Source organism: Sturnus vulgaris, chromosome 8, assembly GCF_052056855.1.
Source record: "Sturnus vulgaris isolate bStuVul1 chromosome 8, bStuVul1.hap1, whole genome shotgun sequence".
NCBI classification, from domain to species: Eukaryota; Metazoa; Chordata; class Aves; order Passeriformes; family Sturnidae; genus Sturnus; species Sturnus vulgaris.
The window spans coordinates 9,017,703-9,044,765 of record NC_142250.1 but is presented as its reverse complement, the minus strand read 5'-3'; the positions used below and the strand labels follow the sequence as shown (position 1 = coordinate 9,044,765).

The window sequence follows — 27,063 nt, the reverse complement described above, 5'->3', positions numbered from 1 at the left end:
CATTGACTTGCTCAGAATGGCTGGGTATTTGAAACGGGGGAGGGGAAACTTCTCTGGTTTTTGGGAGGGACAGAGACACCATAAAATTAGAAACAGGTAAAAGGAGAGTGGGGGCCAGTTGCAGGTTCTCGTTCGCTCTTGGCTGAGGAGGAGGAGGGTCCCTGCTACCACTGCCATAACCCAGCCGGGAGCTGCCTCTTCTGCTGCTGGACCCCGCACCCCGGCCCTGCCACTTCAGCCTGCGGTTTCCAAGTGTCCTGCTGGAGCACCGGCACCGACACTGCCGCAGGGTTTGTGAAGCAAAGCCTCTCTTTTCCATCCCTTCCCATGTGGGACACAGCCGCCACCAGCCCAGCGCCCCTGCCCTGCCCACCGGGAGCCGCCAGCGCTCACTGCCAGCTGTGACGGGAACGGCATCAAAGGGGAAAGTGCCGGCAGCTGAAAAAACTCTTACTGGGCTCCTGTTCTGATTGTTGTTAATGCCACAGTTGTACTTGTCTTGTTTGCCTTGTACATCCTGGTAAAGAACTGTTATTCCTGAAAGCTGCTTAATTTCAAAATTATACTAATTTTGAGGGAGGGAGGTTTACTTTCTCCATTTCAGGGGAGGGCCTTGCTTTTCCTAGCAGACACCTATCTTTCAAACCCAGACAGGAGGTCACTACCCCAATGAGCAAACCTTGTTTGCAGTAACGGGCTGGCAGGAGCAGGTGAAGGGAACAGACCCACATCTGTTTTATAAAATACCCATCACTTTCCTGGTAGGAGGCATCTCCCCTACAGCAGGTAAAATTACAGCACTAGGAGTGTTTACCTGGGCCACAGAACAGATTTGCAGAGCATCCCCAAGAGTTTCATCGTGCTGAAGAAAACACACTGCCCCAGACACTCTCAGATGTGGGTATCCCTAGTAATTTCTTCATATATTTACTCACATGTAACTGTCCCCTACAAACCCACAGGCTGTCACCAAATACAGTGAGTATGACACAGGCAGATACAGCATCAAAGAAAGGCTTCTCCAAAGAAGGGGTGAATCTCTCACCTCTGCTGGACGTCAGGGAGCAGACACAGAGGTGTGTTTGCTTTCTATTTTGCAAAGGACAACAACACTGAAACTCTGAAATCTTTCCTCAGGCCTTGCTGCCTGTTGGAAGCAAGGAAGAAAGGTAACATTTAAACAATTTCAGGAAAATTTCAGCTGCAGACTGAAAGTAAAGCAGCAGCACACACAAAAGGATTAAACACTAGTATATTTTTCTCTCATGATCAGCAGAATTCTCTTACCTTTCTTTCTCAAGATCCTCTGAGGAGATGCCCTCTTTGAGATCCAAGCTCCAGATTTGCAGGGCTGTAGCAGATGACTCCACAACATAAGAACATGTCAAAGCTTATGAGTAGGTTTACACTATGATGTAAAAATATTTTTCATTGAAACGCATTGTTGCACTTAGTAGAACACAATTTCAGCAAAAAAAGATAGATATAATTAATTACAATTAAATGAAAACCTATACTGAACTTAGTAGGTTAAAGCCCACTGAAATAAAGACCTGGAGAGGAGGAAGAGGAGGGGAGGGGTGCAAAAAAGGCTTATGGGGAACAGGAGGGCTGTAAAAACTGAAGGAGCAGCAGAAGTGCTCTTTCAGCACTTACTGCTGAAGGGCAAGAGAAGAGTCCTCAGAGCCAAAGGAAGTAGAAGGATTCACACTTCTTGGGCTTAAATGGATCTTTTGCTTCTATTATGTGCGAAGTGTAAACTGGAAAAGGAGATTTTTATCTTCCAAAACCTATAGGAGCCCTTCACATAAAATTTTCCATCCCATGGCACTTCAGTTGCTACCCACTCTTAGCAGTTTAGTTCTGTGTTTGTTTAACCTGTATGTTTACTTAGACTGAGCTAAGGGGTCCTTACAGCTTCTTCTGTCTAGTTCTGGCATCCAGGACTTGTGCTGGCTATAAGCCTTTTTCTGCTGGTTTCACTGCGTTTGGCTTGTACTAGTTCATGACACTGCTGGATGCCTCTGGTAAGAAAATAGCTGTAAATTCCCATCATCTTTGGACTTCAGTCACTGCTCCCTGCTGCAATATTACACTATTGTGCTAAAGAAAGAGGTGTTTAATTAAGGAATAAGTAGTAAAACATCTAATAACTGTAGGGCTGTTATGTGGGATATCTTGACCACAAATCCCAGCTGGTCACTAATAGCAGGGCAAATGCTTTGCTTAAAACTGGAAGAGGGAATTGTTGTATTTTATACAATGAGTGAGGACAAGTAGGTGTGGGGCTCTGTGCAGCTGATGTACTTTCAATTAACTTTCACAGAGTACTCTTCTGTTACTTTTTCCCTATTCAGGGAGGTAATCCACCTACTTTTAAGAGGTGTTGTGGAGCTAAATTTATTAGTCTTAGTAATATGGTTTTATAGCACTGCCTGCTGTACTATGGAAAAGTTAATGATCAGCTACTGCTATTGCTTGAATTAGCCTTCCAACAGCCTATTCAGATTTTAATTTACCCTCTCTAGATTTTGTAATGCTTTTTTTTTGTTGTTGATTCGTTTTCCTCTTCTCCTGGCAATCCTCAAAACCCTTATAACAAGCAGGTAAAATATCCCAAAACAGGAAGGGAGCCTCCTACTTCTGAGGGAATATGATGCTCCTTCACAACCAGCCACACACAGCTCTGTTCTAGCTAGTGATGCAAAGACAGATTTGATCTGAGGCAGGCTCCAATACCTACAATTCAGCAGAAAACAGAGCCAAGAGGAAGCCAGCTGTGCAGGTGGCACTCATCCAAAGGGAAGGGTGTGAAGGTTGTCCTAAGGACTCACCTGTGGCCCTTCCGAATGAGTTGCTCCAATGCTTCCCTGCAGCTGGACGTCAGAGGGTGATGGGACAAGGGGAGCTGAGTGTGTGTATGAGGCTTGCAAAGACCCTTCTCAGCTGAGGTGAATGCAGGTGAATCCACTCATGGGGATGATTCTGCATCTAATAACAAGGCCTGGTTTCTACTCCTGTTCCCTACCATGAGCACTTCAGCCTCCTCTAAATATTCTTTTACTTCCTACCAGTCCAAATGGCAGTAAGTGCTACAGTACTACTGAGGGTCTAGTCTGCCAAACAGGATGCCAGTGAGGCAGGGCAAGGACAGAAGATGCTATTCTGAAGTTTAAATCCTCTGAATCTGTCTTCAGGAAAAGCTGTGGGTTTTGTAAACCAGATTAGTTTAATATTAATAGGTTCCATATACACTCCATTGGCAAATATAGGTGTTCTCTCTAGCCTCACTTAGGAACAGGCACTGATCCTGGTCAGGAATATGGATCTGGTCAGCTGAACCTGGACACTTCCCAAAAGACATTTATGGCAGATCAAGTCATGTGCTGTGACTGAAATCTGTTTACCAGCACATCTGGGAGGAGTGTGTTGCCTCTTCATCCTTTCACAAAAAATAGTGAGGACTGGGCAGCATCTGATGGCTCTGACTGTGCCTTGGTCTGTACTACCAGAGCTGCTGCACAAGCTCTCAGTCACTGATGGCACTTGCACATAAACAAGTGTAACTTTAGCTGTGCTCTGATGTGAGCACACCCACAGTCAGATTTAATTACACTTGTTGTCCACACCTTAGAGTTTACAAAAGGCTTATGTTCAAAAAGGGAGGAAAGAAGCACTTCAGTTTTAAAGGCAAGAGTAGACAGAGCCTAAACTCCTTAAACTATATGTAAGAAATACATGAAAAAACACATGTAATTTAAACTAAGGGCATGAATCCAGAAAACCCAAGGACAGCACCTCAGAGGGACAGTTTCAGTTTGCTGTTTAAAGGGTCCTCAGCTATTCTGGACAAAAGTGAGATGTTCCCACTACAGGGAAGGTGCCAGGCTCTACTGTGTCTGCTGGAGTTGAGAATTGAACTGGTGTGAAGTGGCAGAAGTCAGAGGTCTGAAGTCTCATTTTTAGGACAAAAATAGCACTGTGAAAGCAGAAAGCTACAGAAAAAAAAAATTCCACAACACTGATCCACTAGCCAAGAAAGAACTCATCAGAGACGTATAAATACAACTTCACACACTTCAATGTGTAAACCACTCAGCAAAATAAATTATGCTATGCTGGCAAGGTAGTAAAAGGCCTTACAAAAATTGAAAAAGTTTATAGCAATGAAGGATGATTCCCAGTGCAATAGAAGGAATGTGTATTACACAAAGAGACGGTGCTTTGTCTGTGAAAATCAGCCAAGTGAGGAAAAGAAGCAAGGCCAAGGGCAGGCAGAAGTGATGCTGGACACATATTTACCTTGGCTCTCTGCAGTCAGCAACAGGCTCAGGGCCATACTTAAGGCAAGGCATATCTCCTTCTTTCCCTACTATCACTGCTCACAGCAGGGATTTATTTTGTTAATGTGCTACTGTGCGGCTCTAGAATTGGAAATTGATTAATTCCCAACAGGCAAAAGGGATTCCTAGAAAGCAGGGCAGTGTAGGTGACCCCAAGGATCACAAGAGCTGAATCTACAGCATCACTTAGGGTGCTTCGTTAGGGCAAAATGATTCAAGATTATTTAAAATCCCTGGCAGACACTATTTGTTCTGTGTATCCCCATGTGATTTAGCATCATCCAGAACAAAAACCTGCATTCACTGAAGTCTGAGGCCAGATTTCATCATTAAAAACATTGGGCAGGACTAGTATGACTCAATCCCCGGAGCTGATGCCTGGATATGGCTCCTGTGCTCAAAGGAGGTGTCTGTTTTGTAGTCTTTAAGTCCCACAGCCACTTCATGGATCTGACCTCTTCTGACCTCCTCTTTGGCACACAACAATGTAGGAACACTACAATATTCCAGGAATAGATAGAAGGAACAGAAGGATAAATCCCTTTGCTTTATCTCCTCCCCTTTCATGGGCTGAACCTGTACTTGCCATCAGGCAAGTGATGAGCTGACACCCAATAGAAGCCCAACCTGTACAAATACAAAGGAGTCTGCTGCAGCACAGGGAGGGGAACTACAGGTTTGGGTCTTTGTAGTGAGGCAGGAGAGTCCTTAATCACAATCTCAGGAACAGCCACAAGCAGATGACCAAAGGTCTGCTCTGCCCTGCTTCCTGCTTCTGACAGTGGCCAACAGCAGATGCTCCAGGAAATGTAAAATAAAGATAAGCACAAAATGATATCTGGTAGTATATTCCCAACTTTCAATGCCTTGGGCTTAAGTTCTGAAGTAGAGGTGATGATCTGTATTTGATAGGTTTCTTCCCTAAAGGTTTCTTTTGGGAGCTGTGTAAGCTTCCAGCCTGTGTACTCTGGCAAGAAATTTTGTAGCTCAGCTAACACTGGTGTGAAGAGGAGCTCTTGGTTGTGAATCTGCCTTGTGCTAGTTTCATTTGACGCCATCCAACTTTCATGCTAATGGAATGCTTAGTTACTCCCTGAAAGGCTTTCCACCTTCCCTAAGTTTGGTGTTCTCCAGTTTCCACTTCAGGCTGAACACAGCCCTCCATGTACTACAAATGCCTGCTTTCTTGGCTGGCTAGAAGGGTAACTCTTCCTGAGGAGCTTTCTGGCTTCCTACAGTATGCCAGTGCACAGAGAACTCAGAACTAACACAGAGATTGTGCCAGTCTTCCCTCCCTGTGCCCAGTTAAAGCCTTGTCAAAGAATGAGGATGCTCAGGAAATGCCAAGTGCGTGTGTCAAATTGGTTAGTGCTTCACCCAGCCGATGCTAAATCAGATAATGATGTAGCTGACTGCTGAAGGGACAAGGGGAAAATGTGGTGGCTGGATTTTACCTGCTAGGTATTGCAATTGAGGCCAAAAGGGAATGTAAAGAGATCTGTCTTATGCTTGTGTGTCCCTGAAAGAAAATAGCTGATGAAGCAGAGAGAGAGCAGTTGAGCCAGTAGCTTACACCTGACATGGAAAGAACTCTGTTGGATAGGGTTCTTAGGTAGGCTCATTTCAAAGGAGCAAATGGTTAGGTGGGAAAAGCCTCCCTCTTGCACTGAATTCTTCATCCCAGCACTTCTGGAGCAAAGAGATGAGTACTACTGGGTCAGACCAAAGATTTGTCTGTCCCTTACACTGTGTCTGACAGTGGCCAAAACCTGATGCCCAGAGAAACAAAGAACAGCATGACCAGTTAGCAACAGCTCTTCTGCAACCCCTCAGCTATTTGTTCGACTTTGGAAACTGCTCAGTCAGGAATGTTTTTCTATGCATTTATTAACTCGCAGGGAACTCAAAGCTCTTCATACCCCCAGTGTCATGTGGCAAGTTCTGCAGCTTGACTGCTCAGCTTGGAAAGTCTGACAGGGACTGAAAAACAGCTTAGAAAGGCTGAAAGTGCAGTAGGTAAGACTGCTGGATTTCTCTTCAGTGTCTGGCTACCAGATTTAAGGAAACAATTTTTTGAAGCCCAAGGGGAGAATGTAGTTCTAGGATGACACTCCCTGGCACAAGTCTTTGCATTAATGGGCTGGATGGGTGTGCAATGTCAAAACAAAAGCCATGGATCTGGAAGAGAGCAGCAAGACCATTAAATCCTACCCCTAAAGCTGCAGCAAGTGCCTGCCTTTTACAGATGTATGGCACATGTGCTCCCTGTACCCCCACTCAGTGCAGGGCACAGAAGACTACCTGGAGCCCTACAGCACCTACTGTAGTGTGTTGCCAATTAAGTAGCAGAAAAAATTGAAGGTGAATAATTTCATGGATTCTAACAAACTCCCAGGCACGAGCCTCCTTGCCCCTGTGTTTGGCTACAGAGGAGGTATCTCTTCTATTAACAGGAAAACTCTGTCCAGCAATGCCTGCACTGACCTTCAGTCACCTCCTCACCTTCAGACATACTGGAGGCCTAAGCAGAAAGGAAGGAAAGTCTTTAACTTAATTATCCTATTATCTTGAGGTAATCACACAATAATCTTTGGATCCAGTAATTTTTTATTTCTTATTCCTCCTATCTTCTCAGCAAATATCTTCCAGAAAACAAACCTTGCTGTGACTACAGCAAGCAAACTAATAGAACCTCTGTGCAGACACAAAACCCCATTAAGGGCAGACAACAGTCTGCAGCTCGTTACCTTTCCTACCCTGGAGAGCTGAGAAGGGCAGGGCTGTGCAGCTGTGGGAGCTGCAGCATCTGCCAGACCTGCATGGTGCTCATCAGGCCAAAAATCACCTCTGCATGCTCGGACTTAGCTGTCCCTGGCCAGCCAAAAAGGAAGGGGAACAAAGCTAGGGAGGACCTGCCTCAAGAGAACAGCCTGAGGGAGTCACTGGAAGATGAGCAGTAAGTGTGTGAGTGGTCACACTTGGCTGAGGCTGTTTCAGAGTGCTGTTGGATGTCTTACAGATTGCAGGATGGGTGACACTCGATCACATTCCCTGCAAGCTGATGCAGTTCTTCCTGTGCAGGGAGAGCTGTCCTGTTCCTATGGAAGAGCAGGAAGAATTCAGAGAGATCTTCCCACCCCAGAGTGTCGCCAGGGGCTCCTCAGAAACTCTCTATCTTTAGAGTGCTTGTGAGAAAAAGTACCATCATCTGATTTTTCAACACATGATGAGATCTGCCAATTATTTAGAAACTCACCCTAGACAATCTATAATTGAAAAATGTAAATGTGATACAAAGGGCACAGGGATCCACCAAATTTTACAAGTAGCTGTAATTAAGGACCCAGGAGAAATATTAAAAGAAATTTCTTTGTAATATGTAGTGCATAACTAATATTTAAAGTATTGGGTAGTGGAGGCAATCACATCTGATCCTGTAGTCAGAGTGACCGGCTTATATTTAATGAATAAGATGCAAATTTAATCATATACTCATAAACTGCTAATTGTAGGGGGTTTTTGATAACCTGTGAGGATAATTTGAATACTCAGTACTAATAACTGGAAAGCCATGTAATCCTTATTATACACAAATAATAATATACATAAATTTAAAAATATTAATCCAAATGGCAACTAAAGAATAATTTCTTTTTTTAATGTCAAAGGCAAAAAAAATTCCTACGAAAATCTTCACTGTGAAGTGTCATCACTTGGCTGCATATCTAAAACACTAGCTAAGTGCAAGAGTGGGGAGTAAGAGAGCCCTCCATGGCCTCAGACCTGTGCAAAACAGAGGGACACCCAGCTTGCTAATTCTATCTAATGGTGAAGGCTGCTTTTCTTTAAAGCTGAAAATAAGAGCTGCTATCTCCAGGGAATATTCCCCTCCCAGTTTAGCATCTTCAGATGGTACCTGAAATACTCCTGTGCAACATACAGCTCATGCCTGTGTGTTCAGTCACTCAGTCTGCGACTTTGAGTGTTTTTGAAAATTGTTAATTTACATTATTTTTATCTTGAAATCCCTACACAGAGCTTTATTCCAGTATCTGCTACCACTTGGAAGGAAACTGGCTGGAGATCCTTCCTGTGTTGGGAATAGCCTTCCTTGTTGCTCTGGAATACCCTTCAAGATGGGACAAAAAGAGATATACGGTGTCCAGGAGGTGGAATTGGACATCTCTGCAGGCCAAAGGACAGACTGTGGGCTACTAGTGTACAGTAAAGGACTTGAGATAAAAAAAAATTAGTAATGTACTGTAATGTTTTTGCTGTAACCTGTGCCCCCATGCTGTGAGGGTGGGATGCAGGACCTGCCTCTTTGGAATGTTTGTTGCTGCAGAACATCCCAGTGGGATCTTGTAGCTATGGTGCCTGCTTACAAACCAGCTGGTGAGGCTGAACAGTTGTATAGGAGCCATCACAAGTCTGTTGTCCCGTGCTACACTCACTCTGAATCACAGCTTTACCTTTTCAGTTTGATTTTCTCTAGAGCTGGGATACATTAGCATAACCGTTCCTGCATCTTCTGACGTTCAAATTTTCATCTTAGCCTCCTGCAGCCTTGATCCAAAAGCTTTTCATATTTATACCAGAAATCAAGGTTTTTATGTAAAGCAGGAGTGAGGGATTTAGCTTGCATATATAAATATACAACACTACTCAGAGTAGTCTCACTACTCCGGCTGCTAGTGCAAAGTGAATCCATGACATGGGTTGTGTTCTCATAGCTAAAGGCAAAGGCATAAGTTAACTGACAATGAATTATCCTATTGCAGAACCTTCAGGATGGGGATTATCACTGCTAACACACTGTCTTATCCTCCATGCAGTACGCAGAGCTAACTTCTTTGGGAGATTTGGAACACAGGCAAGCGATAACATGGAAATTCATTAGGCAGCACCTCAAAGTCTAAAGAGTGTGTGTGTGTGTGTGTGTGTGTGTGTGTAGTATCTCATCCATTTCAATGGGAATCTTTCCTGCAGGAAAAGTAAACTCAAGCAAATGCTGCTAGATCATTTTAATAGACCAAAAATCTAAGGGGATTCAGGAGTGGCAAGCAGACACATTAAAGACATCTCACTGCACAGTGAGTACTTTGGAATCCAACCCAGAGTAAATAAATGCTGGCCTATCCAGTGGCAAGAGTAGAACGACTGATTTAAAATGACAGGACAGAATAGGGACAAAACTGTAGTTTCATCTGCCAAAGCAAATCTCTTCACCAGACTGTAATCCTAAAGTCTGGAAGAATTTAAATATGTCACCATCCTGGAGTTTGTGTACCGAAATTAATCCTGTTTAGTACATTAGATCTTTATCTAAACCTCTTTGTACAGAGGATGAGAAACTTGACCCTAAGAGAAGGATTTCCAAGATGCCTTCAGTTGCTCTATGAGTGCTTGTAACATGGGAAAAAGAAATCCCCCAATTTTACAAATCAAACACTTCTAGGCATAAACTATTCTTGAAGGCTATCTGTAGGCAAGCTGCTGAAGAATTAGGACAATAAATCACTGTGCTGCTTTTCCTTACTCCCTCTGTTAGAATCATGCTTTCAGTGCTCAGAAGAGACTTCCAGATTACTTTCTACTAGCAGGCAACCCTTCTTACCATACCCACATTTTTAGTACTGTCTAGCTTACCTCTGCTCACTTTGAAGCCTGATCTGACTAAAGGACTGCGAAGAGTAGGTCCTCAGTGAATGAAATCAGGGAGTTGTGGCTGAAGTCTGGCCACTCCCATCGTTTACACAGCAACTCTATTTCTGGCATTGGTGGGCTACTTGTGGATAGGAAGCCATAGAAACTGGTTTCTGTTGTGGTGCAGAGAAACTTGCTGGCAAAAATTCTGTCTTAAAGAACAAATAGGAAAACATTGTTTCTAAGAGGTAAGATGAATGAGCCTGTCCTGAAACAAAAACTTCTTAATATTAGTCTTAATATTTCAAGAATACCCTGGAGAGCAATGCTTCTATTTGCTCCTTCTTCCCATGCTACTGCTTTTATCATGAACAAGAGAAAATTTTTACACCTGACATCACCACTCTTTCTTTTGAGCCCACTACCTTTATTAATGATTTCAATAAAATAAAATTTTGCTTCCAAAAGTAAATTAGATATGTAAAATTTTCCTAAATTAGTACTTGAAAAAAACCCGCTGTACTGAATGTGCTTATTTGTGTCATTGGCATTGCTTTGTGATTTTTTCAAAGCTCTTAACATGGCATTCTTTGCATGATGTCTTGCAAAAATTGTCAAAAAAAGTATGAACTTTACACATCTATCAATTAAATAAGCTGTATTCAGGAAGATAGTTGCTGAGGGTTTGCTAATAGGTAATGAGGAATTCTGTAAGATGGCTGACAACTAAGGCAGTGAGAAAGCAGGGAAAATTGTATTTGTACAAATTTTAGAACATACCAAAAACCTTACAGACATCCTGCTGTTTACCTACATTTTTCCTCCCTGTGTCTCAATTAGTTTCATGTCCCCTGGGTAATATAATGATAATTAAATATTGCAAACCGTGGGTAAAAGTGGTAAGAGGTTTTTGCCTGCAAAAAGAGGGGTTTTTTTCTTTTGCTGTGCATTTTAACAGTAAGGGACAAGCACCAACCTTCCAGTATCATATGCAAACTCTGTAGGATTTCCTTGTGACATTCCCAACCATAAATCCTAATGTCCTATGCAAATATGCAGAAGTTCAATAAAATTCAATGAATGACAGCACAATTCAATGCTTAAAAGCAGCATAGAAAGGGAAGGATGCAAGGCAAAATTAAGGAAGTTTCTTCAAAGAGCTAGGACACAATTTGTAGCTAAACAGTTTTATTGACTTTTTCTCCCAAAATAAAAAACACAAAATAACCACCAAGATTAAAGGCCATAGACAGCATTAACCAAATGAACCAGCCACTTGGTTATAGTAGCTGATAACTAGAATAACTGGATATTATTGCATATACCTCAGGTTCATTTATATATCCATTTCAGTTTGGCAAGATTACAATCATACAGTAGCTTTGGTTGTGTAAAACCTAGTAGCAATACTTAGTTAAATGTGACTAGTTAACATTTTATTACAACAGCTATTTAGCTCCGTCTTGACACTTTTTCCATGTTCTCATTCCATGTTCTTCTCCGCATTGTCACTGACCAAGAATTAAGGAGACATATTTGCAACCATCATTTATAGCCCTTCTTTATCACCATGCAGTGATGAATCTCACAGGGGTAGGAATCTCTCACTTGCTTTCCTCATGAAGATTTGTAGAGCAGCCTCTCCTCTCATGCTGGGTGGCTTCTACCACCCTGTGGTAGCCTCAGCCTAGCATGAGTCCGTGCAGAATGCAAATACGTCGAGGTGTTTATGGCTTTCAGGCCAAAGCCTTTCCTGACGTACAGTGCTGGGGGGTGACTGTACTGCCTTGCCTTTGGATACAGAGAAAAAAACCACAAACAAACACAGCTTTTCACATTGGTATGCTGAGCAGCACAGAACAGTATTAACAAACCTAATACACAATACTACCTTGGTTACAGAGTTGTGCCTGAGACACTGCACAGGATTGCATGTGTATGTTCTACAGTCTATGTATTTTAGTTTTGGTCTTTTAAAAAATGCTCTCATCCTTATTTAATCTAGTGTAACACTGCAGCTTTAGAGTAATTGTTGATAAAAAGTCATAAACACACAGGCTATTTGGAAACACTGGAAGCTTTTTCTTGTCTTGCATCACTTGTGCAGAATTCCCGCCTTTCTGTCATCACTCTGCCCCCAGCATTCTGGGAACATCTACTTCCACACAAAATATATCACCTACTTAAAAATGAACTAAAACTCTCAGTTCTACCTTGGAAAAGCTATAAAAGAATTTGGATCAAACTGAAGAAATCTCGTGTGTGAAGACCTTTCTTCATTTACAAAACGCTGGAACACTAGATAACTTCTACTTGTTTGTGCAGCCCTTTCATTTGCAAAAAGGAATTCAGCATGAGAAACGGCTGCATGGTGAAGATCCTGCAGAATAAGGTAACTGCCATGCAGTAATTCAAATGCAAGCAGTGTAACTGCTTTTTGCATTCAGATCCATAGTTGTATAAGGATATAAATTAATAAGCCCTTCTAAATGATTTTAGAAATATTCTCTTTGATCTAGACATATAAAACTTCTGAATACTTAGAATCACTAGATTTCACATGGCTCGCATAGTCACAATTATTTGCACTTACATGGCAAATATTAGAAATACATTTGCCTGCAGTTGAACAGGTCTATTATTCAGCTGAGCAAAGATCAAGCACTCTGTATCTTGAGATATTGGATCTTATCCAGTTATTGGATCTTATTCTAACCCTTTGCTTTAGAAAGGGGAAATAACTACCTAATTATATTACCAGTGCACAGTACTTAGTTTGAAAAAGACAACCTATAGTAGACAACTAGATTTTTTTTACTAAGATGACTTTTTATGAGATACTCTAAAAGCAGTCTCTTTTGACTGAAGATTGTCTATTTCATTGTACTCGCATAGTAAAAATAGTTAAAATCTAGTTACAAAGCTGCTACATGGTTATTTTGTGGTCTGTAAAATAAAACGGTATCCAGAATTTTATCTGAACAAAATACACCAGACAGTATAAAAATATTTCCCAACTGGAGACTGAAACATTAATGCTGGATTTGTTGGGGTTTTTTTTATATATATAAAAAGTAATGTAATAATGGTTGACATTTATCTGCTTATCAGTCAAAAATATACATATGACTTCAAGGAGCTGTTCCAGGCTCATTTTCAGTGAGGTTGTGCTTTTGACTCTAGTAGTAATAAATGCACACGTGGAACACAGTTTCCTGAAAATCTGAACTATATCTTATTTCTAGCAATAAGATTAATTTCTGGCTATAGAGTTCCACTTATTTGTTTTGTTCAGGCAACTACAGCAGAGGAATTCCAGAAGCACCACTTCCGCTTTGAATGATGTTTGTTCAGTGCAACATCTTCCTTTTCTCTCTCCTTTTTCACTCGCTGGTAGTGATCTTCTTCCTTTAAATACCACACAGGCGGCCACCGATGCCTCTCAAAATATTCTTGATTATCTGATTAAACAGAAACAATGAAAAAAATCCCCAAAGATGCCAGTAAGATACACAAATCCCGTAATGTCTTGCAGAAAGCTATATAGCTAATCATTTATCCATTCTATGTGCTGGCTTGCTTATCAGGGATTCACCCAGTTTCCTCGAATACTCTAAGTGTGAAAAGACTTTGAAAGTGGTTACACACAAGAGGCATTAGTTCACCAAAAACTATAAAAAAGCAAGGCCTTTACAGAGTGTAGTTTTCATTGCCAAGCCTGAAAAGAGCTCTGTTCCTTTAAGCATCACTGAATTAGGTAAAGAACATGATGCTTGCCCAGCAATCAGGCTAATGATTATGACCTTTCTTTGCAGATAAGAATTTATGAATGCTGTTCGAGATAGCACAGATGTTCAATTTCATGGCTTAGCTATGTGAGCTTTTCTTTGTCTTTACGTTTAATCAACTGGGTAGGGAGAAGGAAGGGGAAACCTGATGAAAACTGGTGGGGAAGTTGCCCATACCTGAAGATTTAGCTTTGATTTCCTTGCGGAACTTGGAGCAAACGCTGTTGTAATTGGTGCAGATGTAGTGCAAGCACCAAGCTGCCAGCTGGTTAGCATTGTGAAACTGTGAAGAAAAACAAAATTCTATTTCCTGGGGTTGTCATTCATTTCTGAAGCCCCTATTAACAGCTAAAGCTAGAATGGTTCCAGCAGATGGTACCTAGCCATACTCTCCCAGGCATTCATTCTGACTACCAGCTCTGATCTCGGGTTATAAACATGAGCTAGGTGCTGGCCACAGAGTATATTCTAACAGTAATTAGAGATACTGCTTCTGTCTCCAACCAGGAGAAGGAAATAAAAGAAAAATTGCCCTTCTTACGATAAAAATGAAGTGAAGCGACCTGCTTTCTCTTGGGAGGGGTTCAGTTCTGCTTTTGCAATATGATTACAGGTATTGCATAGAGGGTCTCGAAAACAGCTGCAGGGACTCTTGCATGGTGGCCAGTGTTTTAATGCTATTTTTGTGCAGTGTTTTAGTGCTACTTCAAGCCAAGCTGCAGCTGACTCATTGTTAGTGTGAAATCAAGAATAATAAAATTTAAACAATATTTCAGCTTGTTCCACTGTAGCTGGGAGTCTGCTGCACTTTAGGAAACAGAGGTGTGCAGTTTAACTGTGAACTGGGGGCTCTCTCTTTTAATTATTTATGGGACTCAGGAAATATTGAAATGCATTTGAACTTAGAGAATATTTGCACATACTCTGAATTATCAGATGATTGACTTTAAGTAGCCAGTTTAAATATACAAGAAATGTTGTCTTTGCAGTACAGGTCTAAATATATCTCCAAGAAGTGAATTGAAAAGAATGCAAGAATCAATCACCATTACAAAGCTGAACAGCTTCATTACATTGCTTTTCATGTTAGTGCACCATGGGCACAAGAACACAGAGCTTGGAAGTTCCACAATCAAGATAAACTAAAATATATATTTGAAAGACAACTCCTCTGAGGTTACTTAAAGGGATATTTTACCTTTGAACTAATGAAAAAAACGTCTTTAAAATAGATGATAAAACTAAGTTTTATCGTCAGTCACTCTCAGATCTGCAGACTTTGAGCGACTTAGAAGCAATGCTCACAACCAGTGGGGAACTAAAAGCAAGTGCTGAAGCTGACCAGAATATCTTCAGAAGGCTGTGTACACTGACCTGTGCCAGTTCCAAATAGGAGAGCACTTCTCCATCTATTGCAATGCCGCTCATGGAGGCCTTTGTCAGCTCTTGCACTGCATGCTGTTCTGTTAGGGGAGAAAACTCATCACCCACGGGGGAAACAGTCACATTCCAAGGTCACATCATCTACTGGCAACAATGAACCCAGGCAGCATGTTCTCCCTCCTCCTCGTGTTAACCAGCGTTATGCAGGGGCCACATTCACACAGATATCCTTAACAAGCTGAGATTTGGGGGAAGCCAAATTCTGACCTGTAGAGTTGTGGCTGAAGATGTGGTTCATAACCACTTATAGAAAGACAGAGATCAGCAGCCACTAGTCTCTCTCTGGCATGGGTACAATATTCAATTAAATTAGAAATATGGATCAGCTGTCTCCTTTCAGTCATATAAAGTTTTTAATCAACAGTGCACTTGCCACTGAATTATTTATTAACAAGTATACACACAGCATTGATAGAGAAAAGGTCACTTGCAGGCCCTCTTTAGGTTTTCAGATCAGCTGGTCCTGGGGATTCAGATGAAGGCTTACCAGCCCCCACAACAATCACCTCAGTTCAAGATTCTCCTTAACACTTTCCTAGTATCTTAAAAGTCTGAGTGTTTTTTGGGAAACATTGGCAGTTGGTTTGATTCTACTGGGTTCAGTTGTTGCAGTAGCCTTTGGACTCAAAATTATTTCACCAAGAATTAAATGGAACAAAATATTCTTAATACTATATGTATGTTTACACTGCAATTATCTTAAAAATACACAAAACTTCAGCTAAAATGTGCAAATAATATCCAGCAACAAAGATTTGGTCTGTCAGAACCAGTAAAGACAAGAGACCCTGTCCTTATGCACAACTGGAGAGCCAGGGTTTGGTATGCGACTAAATTTTGCCTGAATGTAGTCCTAAAGAGTTTTGGTCTTGGTCATGTCTTCAGAACAATGCCAAATTACTGACATAGAGAGATACAAATTAAACACAACACAACCCAAACAACCCCAGAGGTCTGGGTTGTGTATGGATTTATTTTTAAAACTTTAGTTGTATTCTAACCTGTAATTTTTCTTGAAATATGGGATTGAAAAGGTTTTCTTCCAGAAATGAGGGTTGAATCCCCATGGATATACCAAAACATCCAATTCCCATCTAGTGAAAAGAGACCTAGACACCATGACCATCTATATAATTTTGAATTGGCTCAGTTACTCTCTTTGAACTCTCTCATTCTTAACGTAATGGACAACCCAGAGTCCTTCTTGGGACTTATTTAGGTAAATTAACAACAACAGAATGGATATTACAATCACAGACATTATCCTCAATGTTAAAGAGAAGGTTTACTCTTTCTGGTTTTAAAGCATAGAAAACGTCAGTGTTCAGCGCTGGATTAGCATGAAACTAAAAAAGGCAAGAGAAAGGCAAATGCATTTCTCTGTGTGAAAATATCAATTTGCATTATACTACCCCTCTCAGAAAAAAAAAAAAAATTCTGACACTTGCGACATTTTTATATGTTCCAAAAACCATTAAAGCACATTACAGCTGTTGCAGAAGATACTGCATTGGACGAGGCCACAAATTCTTACCTGCTAGAGCAATCAGGTGAGGAAGGCAAAACCTATTTGCCAATGCAATTAACTCAAGAGTATCCAGTTCCTGACTAGAGGACAGTTGTTTGGTATACAAGTAATCTAAAACTGCTTGCATGGAGGTCTTGTTTATGTTGGGAAGAACTACCTGGAAAAGATATTTAAGAAAATAATTTATAATTATTAAGGGATTTTCACAGAGCAGCTATATTGCATTTCTCTCATTTTGCTTGACTGTCCCTCTTTCTCTTTAAGGTATTTCAGAAATGCAGGGAAAACATTTTTCAAAGCAGAAATTTCCCGTTCAAGTTCAAGACACTGCCAACAGGTAAGCATTGCTCCAGAGTCAGATCCTTTGCAAGGTTATATTCAATCTGGAATTGGATCCACATCAAACAGTGAATCTGTACAATGCTCTCTAGCCTTCAAATTGACAGCTACACATAACAGTCACTGAGCCTTCCCATACCAAACCTCCATTGGTGGACTCCTTGAGGAATGCAATTTATCTGCTCCTGGCAAGCGATATTATGTGGATTCTGAGAATAACAGAAAACAAAGGATAACAGTAAAACCACCCCTCTCAGTCTTTTGGTAAATAACCAAATTATCCAGGTAAACAAAGTTGAGAAGGAACTGAGAACTGAAGCGGTGAGGAAAAAAAAAGTAAGCCCTTTTGCCCTACACATGTAATGTGTAACCAGCACAGAATGAAGCTACCAAGACTAGGACAAAAACTGTCTAATTTCTCATGCTAAAGCATAAACCTTTCATGCATATCAGCCTGGGAACTCTGGGAAGCAGCTCAGTTCTCCAAATACAGAAAAGGTGACATGTAAAAATAGATGTTTTTTATTATTTGTAAACCATTCAATTCATATCTACCTATATTTTAAAACATCCAAAAGCATTACTGAATGCTTTAAACTCTACAAAATGGAAGCTAAATATTTTAAATTGGAAAGATGAGCTAAGACTGTGAAGCTAATCATTAAAAATAGGCTGGTAGAAAATAACTGCATATTCTTCATTGCCAAATGCTGCATACTAGAATCAAACTATGTACTTTATTGAACCACTTGTTGAGTATGCCTCTGGGAAAGCAATTACGTTTACAGCTGTATTAGAAGCAGCCAGAAAAATCTAAGTAGAAAAATATCTATCAGAATATTAAACACAAAAAGCCATGAACACTTCATATGAGCATAACTGTATGGAAAGCAACAAGAAAACCAAACAAAAAAAATAAAACTGGGTATGGCACAAGAAAAAATATTAGCAGAGTGTTTGGAATTTGAAAAGCATACCATGAAGGTGCACGAAAACACAGGGCTTCTTCTGCAAAATCTTATTCAAAGCATTGAGATCTTTTAAATTGTATCGCATACCTGCTTTACTCCTGAGGACAACATGATGTATTGCATAATCTATGCTAAGCTTCTACTAAAGTTAGTAGAACTTTTCCTAAAGTTAGCTCAATTTCTACTGTGAAAACAGCTCCCTTTTCTTGTTTAACACTCAGATGTTCTTTAACCCTTCTTTATCTTTAATTTCCTTATCAATGTTCCTGCCCCAAGTATTCTTTGCAGTAATTTTGATTATATAAATATATATTCATAAAATCTAAAAAATTATTTTAAAGAAATTCACAAAATCATACTTGATTTCCTCCCTCATATTTAATATTTTACAGCACTTCAGGTTTAAACGCACACTCCACTGCTGGAAGAAGACTTGTGCATTTGAGAAAGTTTGTTGGGAAATCTTATTTAATGCCTTAAGAAGAAAAGGTTTGCAAGGAAAAATAAATCCCTGATTCTAGGGATTGCTGCAGTCTTTCAAATAGATGATGCTTCCATCATCCTAAATCCATTAGACATTGTAAAAAGAGACAAAAATAGACAAATACCTCACTGTTGGAGCTTTCAATAAATGATCCTCCAAACATAGCATACATCCACTCACAGCTGCAGATCAGCAGTGGCTTGTGGGCCTTGATGCTTCCATCATCCAATTTAAATGTCACATCTGCCAGGGGAACAAAGGCACAGGTGTGCTGCAAGTCTGTGTTTAAGATGTAACCTTATCTCAAGAATGTGTTTCATTGCATCCTGTTAACCAGGGACTTCCTTCATTTCACATGTCCACTGCCTCAAAAATAACTCCTGCATTTTAAATAGTTAATGAAAAGCCTCGATTGTAAAGGGGGATATTGGGTGTTCAACATTTCTGAGAACTGAGTCACTTATTTAAAAGCTGTGAGTAGATTTTGAAAAATGAAACTACAGAATCCCAGGTTGGAACAGCTGGCCTGAGTAACACTACAATTTTGGGGTCATCCCTCTACTCAGAGCAATGTAAGCTGTCACATTGTTTGAAGTCTATGAAATGCAAGTAACGTGGATGAGAAAAAAAATTGTTCTCCTCCTGCTTAAGCAGGTGTTTTACTTACCAGAAAATGTCCCTTTGCAAAGGCACTCTTTTATCCGATTGGCTTTTCTAACATGAAATGCTTTAGTAATCTCTTGATTCATGAAGGCTTCTTTATTCATAATATTCTCAACCATCATTCGCAAGTCAAATACTTCCAAGATTTCAGCAATCTGAGCCAGTCTTGTGAGGTCCTTTTCATTCTCATCCAGTTGGCCTGTGTATAAAAACTGCAAAACAGTTTTAAAAGGTGTGGCCTGCACAGATGAATCCATTTTTACCACAGTTACAGGACAGGTCCGCTTTGAGACAGGATTCACTTGCATTTCCTTATGCACACTAACAAACCCCTTACCCCAGGATGAGAGAGATCTTGCTGTAGAGTTTATTTCACCAGATTCAGGTTCTAGCATCTTTAAAGACTCACTGATTTCTGGTGGGGAAATTTTAACATCAGAAGATTTCAAGGATGCCTCATCACTGTCACTGTTTGTCTCGAGGTGACTTGTCAGAACATCCTTATTTTTATTTTCTTTATTACACTGTGTTTCATCCAAGTATGGACTTTCCTCACATTCCATTAAGAAAAGGTCATAAAACTTTGAAGAGGAGGTAGCTAGGTAAATCTTGTGAGCAAAAATGCAGTCTTGCTCCTGAAGAACAAACATGACATCTGCACACAGCGGGCTGTCCAATAAATATCCAGCTTCATTCATGCTCGGCATGGGACACTCGGGAATTTTGATAACCGGAGGAGGGGCTTTTGGAGGTAGGAATGGAGCCTGAAGCAAAGGTTTTTGGACCTTTTTCAAATGAGATTTCCAGAACTGCAGGTGTCTTCTGGAGATCAGGGCAGCTCTAATTGCATTGTCAAACACATCTTTAATCCCAAACTGGTCAAATACACTGGTTTCATAGTAGGGTATCCCGAGTTCCTTGGCAACTTCTCTGCCTCTCTCTGGTGGCAAAATGTCTCCCCTTTTTATTGGCCTAGTGTTAAACAAAAAATGAACCTTGTCACACAGTTACACTAGAAAGCATGGAATTCTACCAAATATTCCGAACTAAATCCAAGAAAACTATCATTCAAATGAAACAAAATTTAAAACTAAGCCCACAAAGCCCTTTGGAAATCTATAGTCATGACTCTGCAGAGTTTTAGAATAGCACATATTTGTAATTTCATTTAAGTTTAGTGGTCTCTTTGCAGTGTTACGAAACATATGTGGAAATCATTTACACAAAATGGAGCTGTCTCTTACTTAAAGTGAAATTTACAGTAAAAAATTTGATAAGGTGCTTGAGAACTTTCATTATTTAAAAAAAAACTCCTACCACCCCTTACTACTCAGATATTCTGTCAGAACTTTTCTTTTTATCCGTCATTTAAACACAAATGGAAATTCTCATGACATAAAAAAATCCAGAAATACAGCTAAATATGTAATGGAAATATTTCTTAAGCTCATGGTTTTTAAAGAAAATCATAGTAGCCTATGCCAAAAGAGTAACTGAAAATACACTGCAAGAGATAGGCTTGCTTTGGCTGTAGAAGTATTATGTGGGAACTCATGAATTTCCAGAGCAGCTCTAGTACATGATGCAGGGTAAACAAACCAGTAAAAAGTCTGGGCTAGGATCCATTTTCCCAGCAAAAAAATCATCTCCCCAGAAGACACGACCCAAGAGTGTGTTCTATGAGCCTGCCATGTTGGGCAGACACGAGCTGGCACAGATGGAACACGCCCCAGACAACAGCTTGCTGAGTGCCAGCTAATAAATAACCAGTTCAGGTGGCAGAAATCTGTGCCAGACAGGCAGAGTTCTGACTCAAACTTACTAATGATGAAATCAGGGAGGAGGATTAGGGCAGAAGAAGAGTTTTGAAAAAAGACCATTTCCTTTTAAAGAGTAAATCAAAAAGCCCCACCCTCACAACAAAGAAATGTTTAATAAACAAATAAACCTATAAAAATCATATTGCTAAGTCACAAGTTTGACTGCAATGCAATGCAAAGTTTTCTAAGGGCCCAGAAAATATTAATTCAATCTCTTTACGGAAATTTGTTGCAGTATAGTCATTAATTAACAATCATGGATATTATTTCCGTGAATCTGATCTCATTGAAAGTCCCACAAAAGAAATAAATCAGAAGCAACCCAGTTATTGTGGGACTGTTGTGGCTAAATATGTGAATGGTTGTATTTTGTATCTGAGAGAAACAAAGCTTCTCTAGAACGACCCCCAAACTCTCTCTTTTAATCTCAGAACTTGTAGAAGTTTAATTTGCAACCATTTCATTTTCTGCTATGATCTACGATTACATTTACAAAAAAAGAAAGAAAAATAGAGAAGAAAATTCGAGTAGAATCTGCCAGTTTAAAACAGTAAGTTTAAAACAGTACCTGACAATAGTGAGCGGGCAGGACATGATACACATGTTCATGGAGAAAGATACATAAGAAAAAATTCAATAATAATTACTATCATTACTATCTTACTATAGTGTTATGCCACCCAAAAAAGTTTACATGTCCAATGTGCAAAAGTTTTGTGGGAAACTTAGTAATGTGTGTGTTAAAGAACTAACCAACTCAGAATTAAACAAAGGAGGAAGCACATATATTCCCATTGTAATATAAAACAGGAAACTAGGGTCTCCAGTTTTTCTTTTGCAAGTGCTGTACCTGATTACCAAAGTAATTTTTTTTTTTTTAATCTTATTTTTGTTTAAACTTTACCTTGCCAAAGGCCGTCTGGCTCTGTTAACAGCCTCGAGATCTGCATAGCGGAGATCCAGCTGGCAGCCCACCAGAATGACAGGTGTGCGAGGACAGAAGTGCTTGATTTCTTGATACCACATTGTTTTCACATGATTCAGGGAATTAGGATTAGCAATAGAAAAGCACAGAACAACAACATCGGACCTAGAAAGGTAACAAGAAAATACCTGATGAAAACCCCACAAATTATTTTTGCTGCAGTTTCACCTATTTTCATTAGTACTCCACTCTGCTTTTTTACAAACGTGCTGATACCCAGGTGTCAGAATACATGTTGTTCGTGCAGAGGTGTGAGAGAAGCTTCACATTTCACCACAAAAGCAAGGGAGCACAAAGCCACATACCTAGGAAGCACTGCCCCTTCACGCCGAGATGATCCCAGCATGTGAGCGGAGCACTAAGAAGAGAGGTAGGGCTTTCCATTCTCTACTTTTACACAACAGTTACTCACAGGCTGCCATTGCTCCAGAAATAATTCTGCTGACTGGACACCTAAATTGCAGTTCAAAGGTCATTGGTGCTAAGGAATGAGAGAGGAGCTGTGCAAAACTTCAGAACAGCCACACAGGCAGACACAGATCACTTCTGAACTCATCATGGAGTTTTTGTACTGAGGTGGTTGCCTTTGCAATGTGCTTTTCACAGCAATTCTCCGATGTCTTTAATAAATAACCTGTTAGAAGGGCAAACTGCGGCAAAATGACCACTTCTACAATATCAGCAAAAATAAACATAACAGTGAAAATAAGGTCAGTAAACTGTAGAATAGGACAGTGGCTTAAATTAGAGTAAGCATGACAATATTTGGAGGCTTTTAAAGATTTCTAAGAAAACAGAAACTACTTTTCTAAATAAACTTGCTATATAAATTCTAAGTATGAGGATTAAGGTTGACAGTTCATCCACTGAACCACCGCTTAACTCTTGTCAGAGCTGGCACCCAAAGGCAGAGAAATGACTGAATACTTGTCTCAGGGCATACCTAACTAGGGGAAATCTCATTATCTACAAATAAGCAGTTCTCAAGCTCTTGGGTCTCTTATGGGAAAAAAAACCCCAGAAAATAAAAGAAAAAAAGTTGAATATAAACTCTTGAGAAAAACTGAGGAGAAGGGATATTTAGAGGAGGCAACTCATTGCTACAGAATTGTCAGCAGGATAAGCTCAGCAATACCATCTCTATCTCAGTTCTATTATTCTTTAATTTAGCACCAATGTGTTGTATCTGCAGTTTGCGTCATATACAGAGCATAAGCAGCAGTGAATCTTAACATCCACCTTTTAAATAATGAAGTATCTCCTCAGTAGTGCCATTTTCCACATTTCACTGAGGGCACAGATATACCCAGCTATTTCTAAAGATAGCTGCACACAATACAGAGACTGCTGTGAGCATCAATTTAATGCAAGAGAAATGCTCCTGCTCCAAACTTCTGCCTTCTATAAACTGCAACACATCTGTCATATCTAGGAACAAGGCCTTTTCAAACTAAAAAGTTCTCTAGTAAATAGTGAAGGGCTAAGCAGCCAACACAATGGTCTGCTGCATAGCTGAGGCAAGCATGCTTTAAACTCAAACTTACTCTATTCAAGGTCAGGTAAGAGTAAAACCTAAACCCCAGAAGACATTTGCTCATCTCCCAGAAAGAGAAATCAATGTACACTTAAGGTACAAAAAACTTTGTGTTACATGTATTCTAATATGGTCAGCTGTTGTTTAATTCAAGGCCATCACGACTTCTGGAGTGGCAAGTGTTGGCTGCCTGGCTGCTCCTAACTACAACTAAGAATCTTAGAGAGACAGCCTGTCCAGCATCCTTCAGAAATTAATACCTAAGCCCAATAATTGCAGTCACGAGGATCCAACACTCCTTGACTTTACAAACCACAAGACACACATCACATCTCCCAGAAAACCAAAAGGAAACAACTCCAGCAGGTGTTCACAGGCAGGACACACCACTTCCCCCAGGTGCCCGATGCTGGGCTGGGCATCAATTAATCAATTAATCAATTAATTCTATACTTTACCAACAGCAGTGAAGTTTCTTAAGTACTGGTGTAATGTGGAAAACTGTCAAAATGCCCTGAATTACATTCAGATGTAATTACATTCAGATGTGTCCCTGGACAGGGCAGGCCCAGAGCATCCAGCAGGCTGGCCCCAGCACAGCTCTGCAAGTGTTACAGCCCTTGCCAAGGGAGTATCATGTTTTTGCCCCTGTGGTTCTTGTGCAACTCCTCACCTCTGACCTTTGCTGGGCAACTGTAAAACAGAGCTGAGCAAAGCTGGGTTCTTTTTCCAAAACTTACTGCACTGCACCAACAGGGCATTCTCACCTTACTGACTTCCACATTAAAAGAATAACAGAGTAAAGAGGTAAAAAATTTGATTTGCAAATTATTTATCCTGTGTTAAAACCCGGCCTTCCCCATAAAACAAAGATTCCTGAGAGTTCTGCACTGGGCCGAGAGAAATTAATGGTTCTGTGCCATAAACGGGATGTATGGGAAATCACTGGGTAGTGGCAGAGTTCACATGCTGAACCAGCACCACAGCTGGCTCTGCTAGCTCACAAAATACAGCCACTCTATCACAATAAACTAAGTTTTCATTCAAGTCAGATAAGCACAATTTGCACTCAGTACAAATTGGAGACAGACGTGTATGAGGAAGATTAACCATCTACATAGAACTGTGAGCATTTGAGGAAACATGTGCTTTAGAAACTTGAATTAAAGTACCTGTGATTCCTGTTAATGTCAAAGGCATTTTTACAACTTGCTAACACCGCAGTATAAAGTTTGGTTTGACATTTGTTCATAAAAAGCAGATCCTGTCTGCTTTAATATTTTGCACTTAATGAATTAATATTTCCTAAACATTAAAAATTTACCAATGTTATTATAATATTCTCAGGGAATGTAAAAGGGTATGACTTTTTAAAAATGCCTATTTTATTGCCATTTTTGTGCAGTTACTTTTTGTGTTGGTTACCTGGAGAACAAGAAAGAAGAAAACAGAAGTAAACCTGATTTGTACTTTCTCCAGCAACATATTCACAAATACAAGCTGCACTTATTCTAAAAACAAAATTTGATAGGCATTTCCCAATAAGATTCAGGAACAATTCAAAAAACATTTTTATAAATCTGAACACCAAGAAGTGCTTTAGAGAATCATTGAAGAGTTTGGGTTGGAACAGACCTTTAAGACCAACACTTTCCACCCCCCTGCCATGGGCAGGAAGACCCTGTACTAGGCCAGTTTGCTCAGAATCCCTTCTAGCCTGGCCTTGAATATTTCCAGGGATAGGAGAGCCACAGCTTCTCTGGGCAACCTGTGCACCTACAGTGTATTTAATGTAATTTTAAACATTTAATGTCTATTTTAAACCTCTTTCAATTTAAAGCCATTCTATTTTAAATCTCTTTAAGTTTAAAGCCATTCGCCCTTGCCTTGCCACTACATGCTCTTTTTAAAGGTCCCTCTCTAGCAAATGCTTTAGAACTTCTCCACCACATTCCTCTTGGAGCACCATCTAACAGAGATGGGCAATAGATAAGGCACTGTAGGCATCCACCTTTGTTAAATACAACAAATTTATAAAAATATGTATTTTGGATCTGCTTTTATTTGACACTGAAACAGCTTGAGAAACAAAGCATTGTAAATAACTCAGCAAACAGAAATCAAACCTTGAATATCCAACACTGTCTTGTAGATTCTGTGGTACAAGGTGAAAATGCATAGCTGTTTTATTCTTACATTCTACATTTTCACAGGTTTATCAGAAAAAAACTGTAAACCCTCAATTCTTATTTGAACTTCTGAGCCTACTTATACATCACCAAAACCCCCTAATTTCTGTGTGACTTGCTCTGGCATGTGATCAACTATCAGTGAAACACTCTGCATCACCAGTGGAAGAAAACAGGTTTCCTTCTACTCCCTTGATGCCTTAAGTTTTAAGTTTCTGTTCTGCTTGGGTGTGCTTTTCTGCTGTGCTTGGGTGGTGAAGACAAAACAAGCCTATTCCAGCTGAGGACTCAAGGACAATTTCTTCAAACTTCAGGCCCTAAGCATAAACAATGTGAAAAGAGGAGGGCAGGCAAGCAAGCAAGGAGGATGAAACTTCATGATCTGAGGTTATTAACTGGACAGTTGACTCCTGTACACAAATGGACTAAAAACTAATAAAAAATGTGAGATCTCATGACCAAACCCGCTTTTGCTTCCATCTTGGAGCCATCTGGGCAGGGGCCACAACTGGTACTGCCAGGGTGTGGCCTTTGAAATATCCATTTTATTCCCCCTAACTCTGTGTAGCCTCTGTTCCAGCTCCTCTAGGCATCACCCTGGGGCTCCAAACAGGGAAGAACATAATGTAGATGTGTGGGACTTGGTGGGGGGAAAGGGGAGCAGATACTTTCAGCTGTAGGCAAACCACCCACCACTCCCACGTCTGTCACTTCCTGGCTGACCAGGAGTCTCACATTAAAGTAAGAAGAGTGTACGAGTACTTAAAATTCTCCCCCTGGAATCACAGAATTTTGCATTTTTTAATGGAAATGATAGACATCTGAAATCAACTCAATGTGGTCTAAACATAGCTATTGCCTTCCTTCTATAGGAGATTCCTGTGGGCAAATAAGAACCTTACCTCTGTCTTGGAAAAGCAACACATCTACCCAACGCAGGTACTACCTCAAAGCATGCAGGGATATTTTCCCAAACCTGGATAAGAAGAACTTTTCAGGGAAGCTACTACCTTCAGTTCAGAGAATGAAAAGAAACCCTCTAGACAGCCAAATCTCTGGCAGGATTGAGCACATGGTGTGCTGCCACCCTGTGAGCTCCCCAGTGTGTGAGTTATGAACTGCATCAGATGTACAGTAAGCATCCATGCCACTGCCAAAAAACAGGTGGTACAACACTGAGAAAGACAATTTGACAAGAGCTATCTCTGCTGTCTTCCTGCACCATCTTTCAAACCCCTGAAAGGAAAGACTGGGCAGCAGCCTGAATGCAAAATACCAGCTCCCAAGTTCCCAAACACAGTAGGTTTAGGAATTAGAAGGCCACCTAAAA

The 27,063-nt window shown here is 40.4% G+C and overlaps 1 protein-coding gene and 2 long non-coding RNA genes across 5 annotated transcripts in view; 1 reads left to right on the top strand and 2 right to left on the bottom strand.

Moving 5' to 3' along the window:
- Positions 1-929: 929 nt before the first annotated feature.
- Positions 930-10,062, bottom strand: LOC148222985 (uncharacterized). Its single transcript, XR_015805091.1, has 3 exons — positions 9,993-10,062; positions 1,288-1,408; positions 930-1,147 (listed from the first exon to the last, which is right to left on the bottom strand). It is a non-coding gene; the product is annotated as an uncharacterized LOC148222985 (long non-coding RNA).
- A 93-nt stretch (positions 10,063-10,155) lies between these two features.
- On the top strand, positions 10,156-26,180 carry LOC148222984 (uncharacterized). Its single transcript, XR_015805090.1, has 3 exons — positions 10,156-10,237; positions 17,013-17,085; positions 25,758-26,180. It is a non-coding gene; the product is annotated as an uncharacterized LOC148222984 (long non-coding RNA).
- RHOBTB1 (Rho related BTB domain containing 1) overlaps positions 11,161-27,063 on the bottom strand; it is a 52,152-nt gene continuing 36,249 nt past the window's right edge. For all 3 annotated transcript variants that reach the window (XM_014882338.2, XM_088168797.1, XM_088168798.1), the window contains 7 exons: positions 21,930-22,115; positions 19,210-20,177; positions 18,667-18,785; positions 16,755-16,905; positions 15,152-15,240; positions 13,955-14,060; positions 11,161-13,450 (listed from right to left, as the gene is read on the bottom strand). In XM_014882338.2, coding sequence (XP_014737824.1) covers positions 13,281-13,450; positions 13,955-14,060; positions 15,152-15,240; positions 16,755-16,905; positions 18,667-18,785; positions 19,210-20,177; positions 21,930-22,115 — 1,789 coding nt within the window. In that variant the 3' untranslated portion in view covers positions 11,161-13,280. The remainder of the gene's footprint in view (positions 13,451-13,954; positions 14,061-15,151; positions 15,241-16,754; positions 16,906-18,666; positions 18,786-19,209; positions 20,178-21,929; positions 22,116-27,063) is intronic.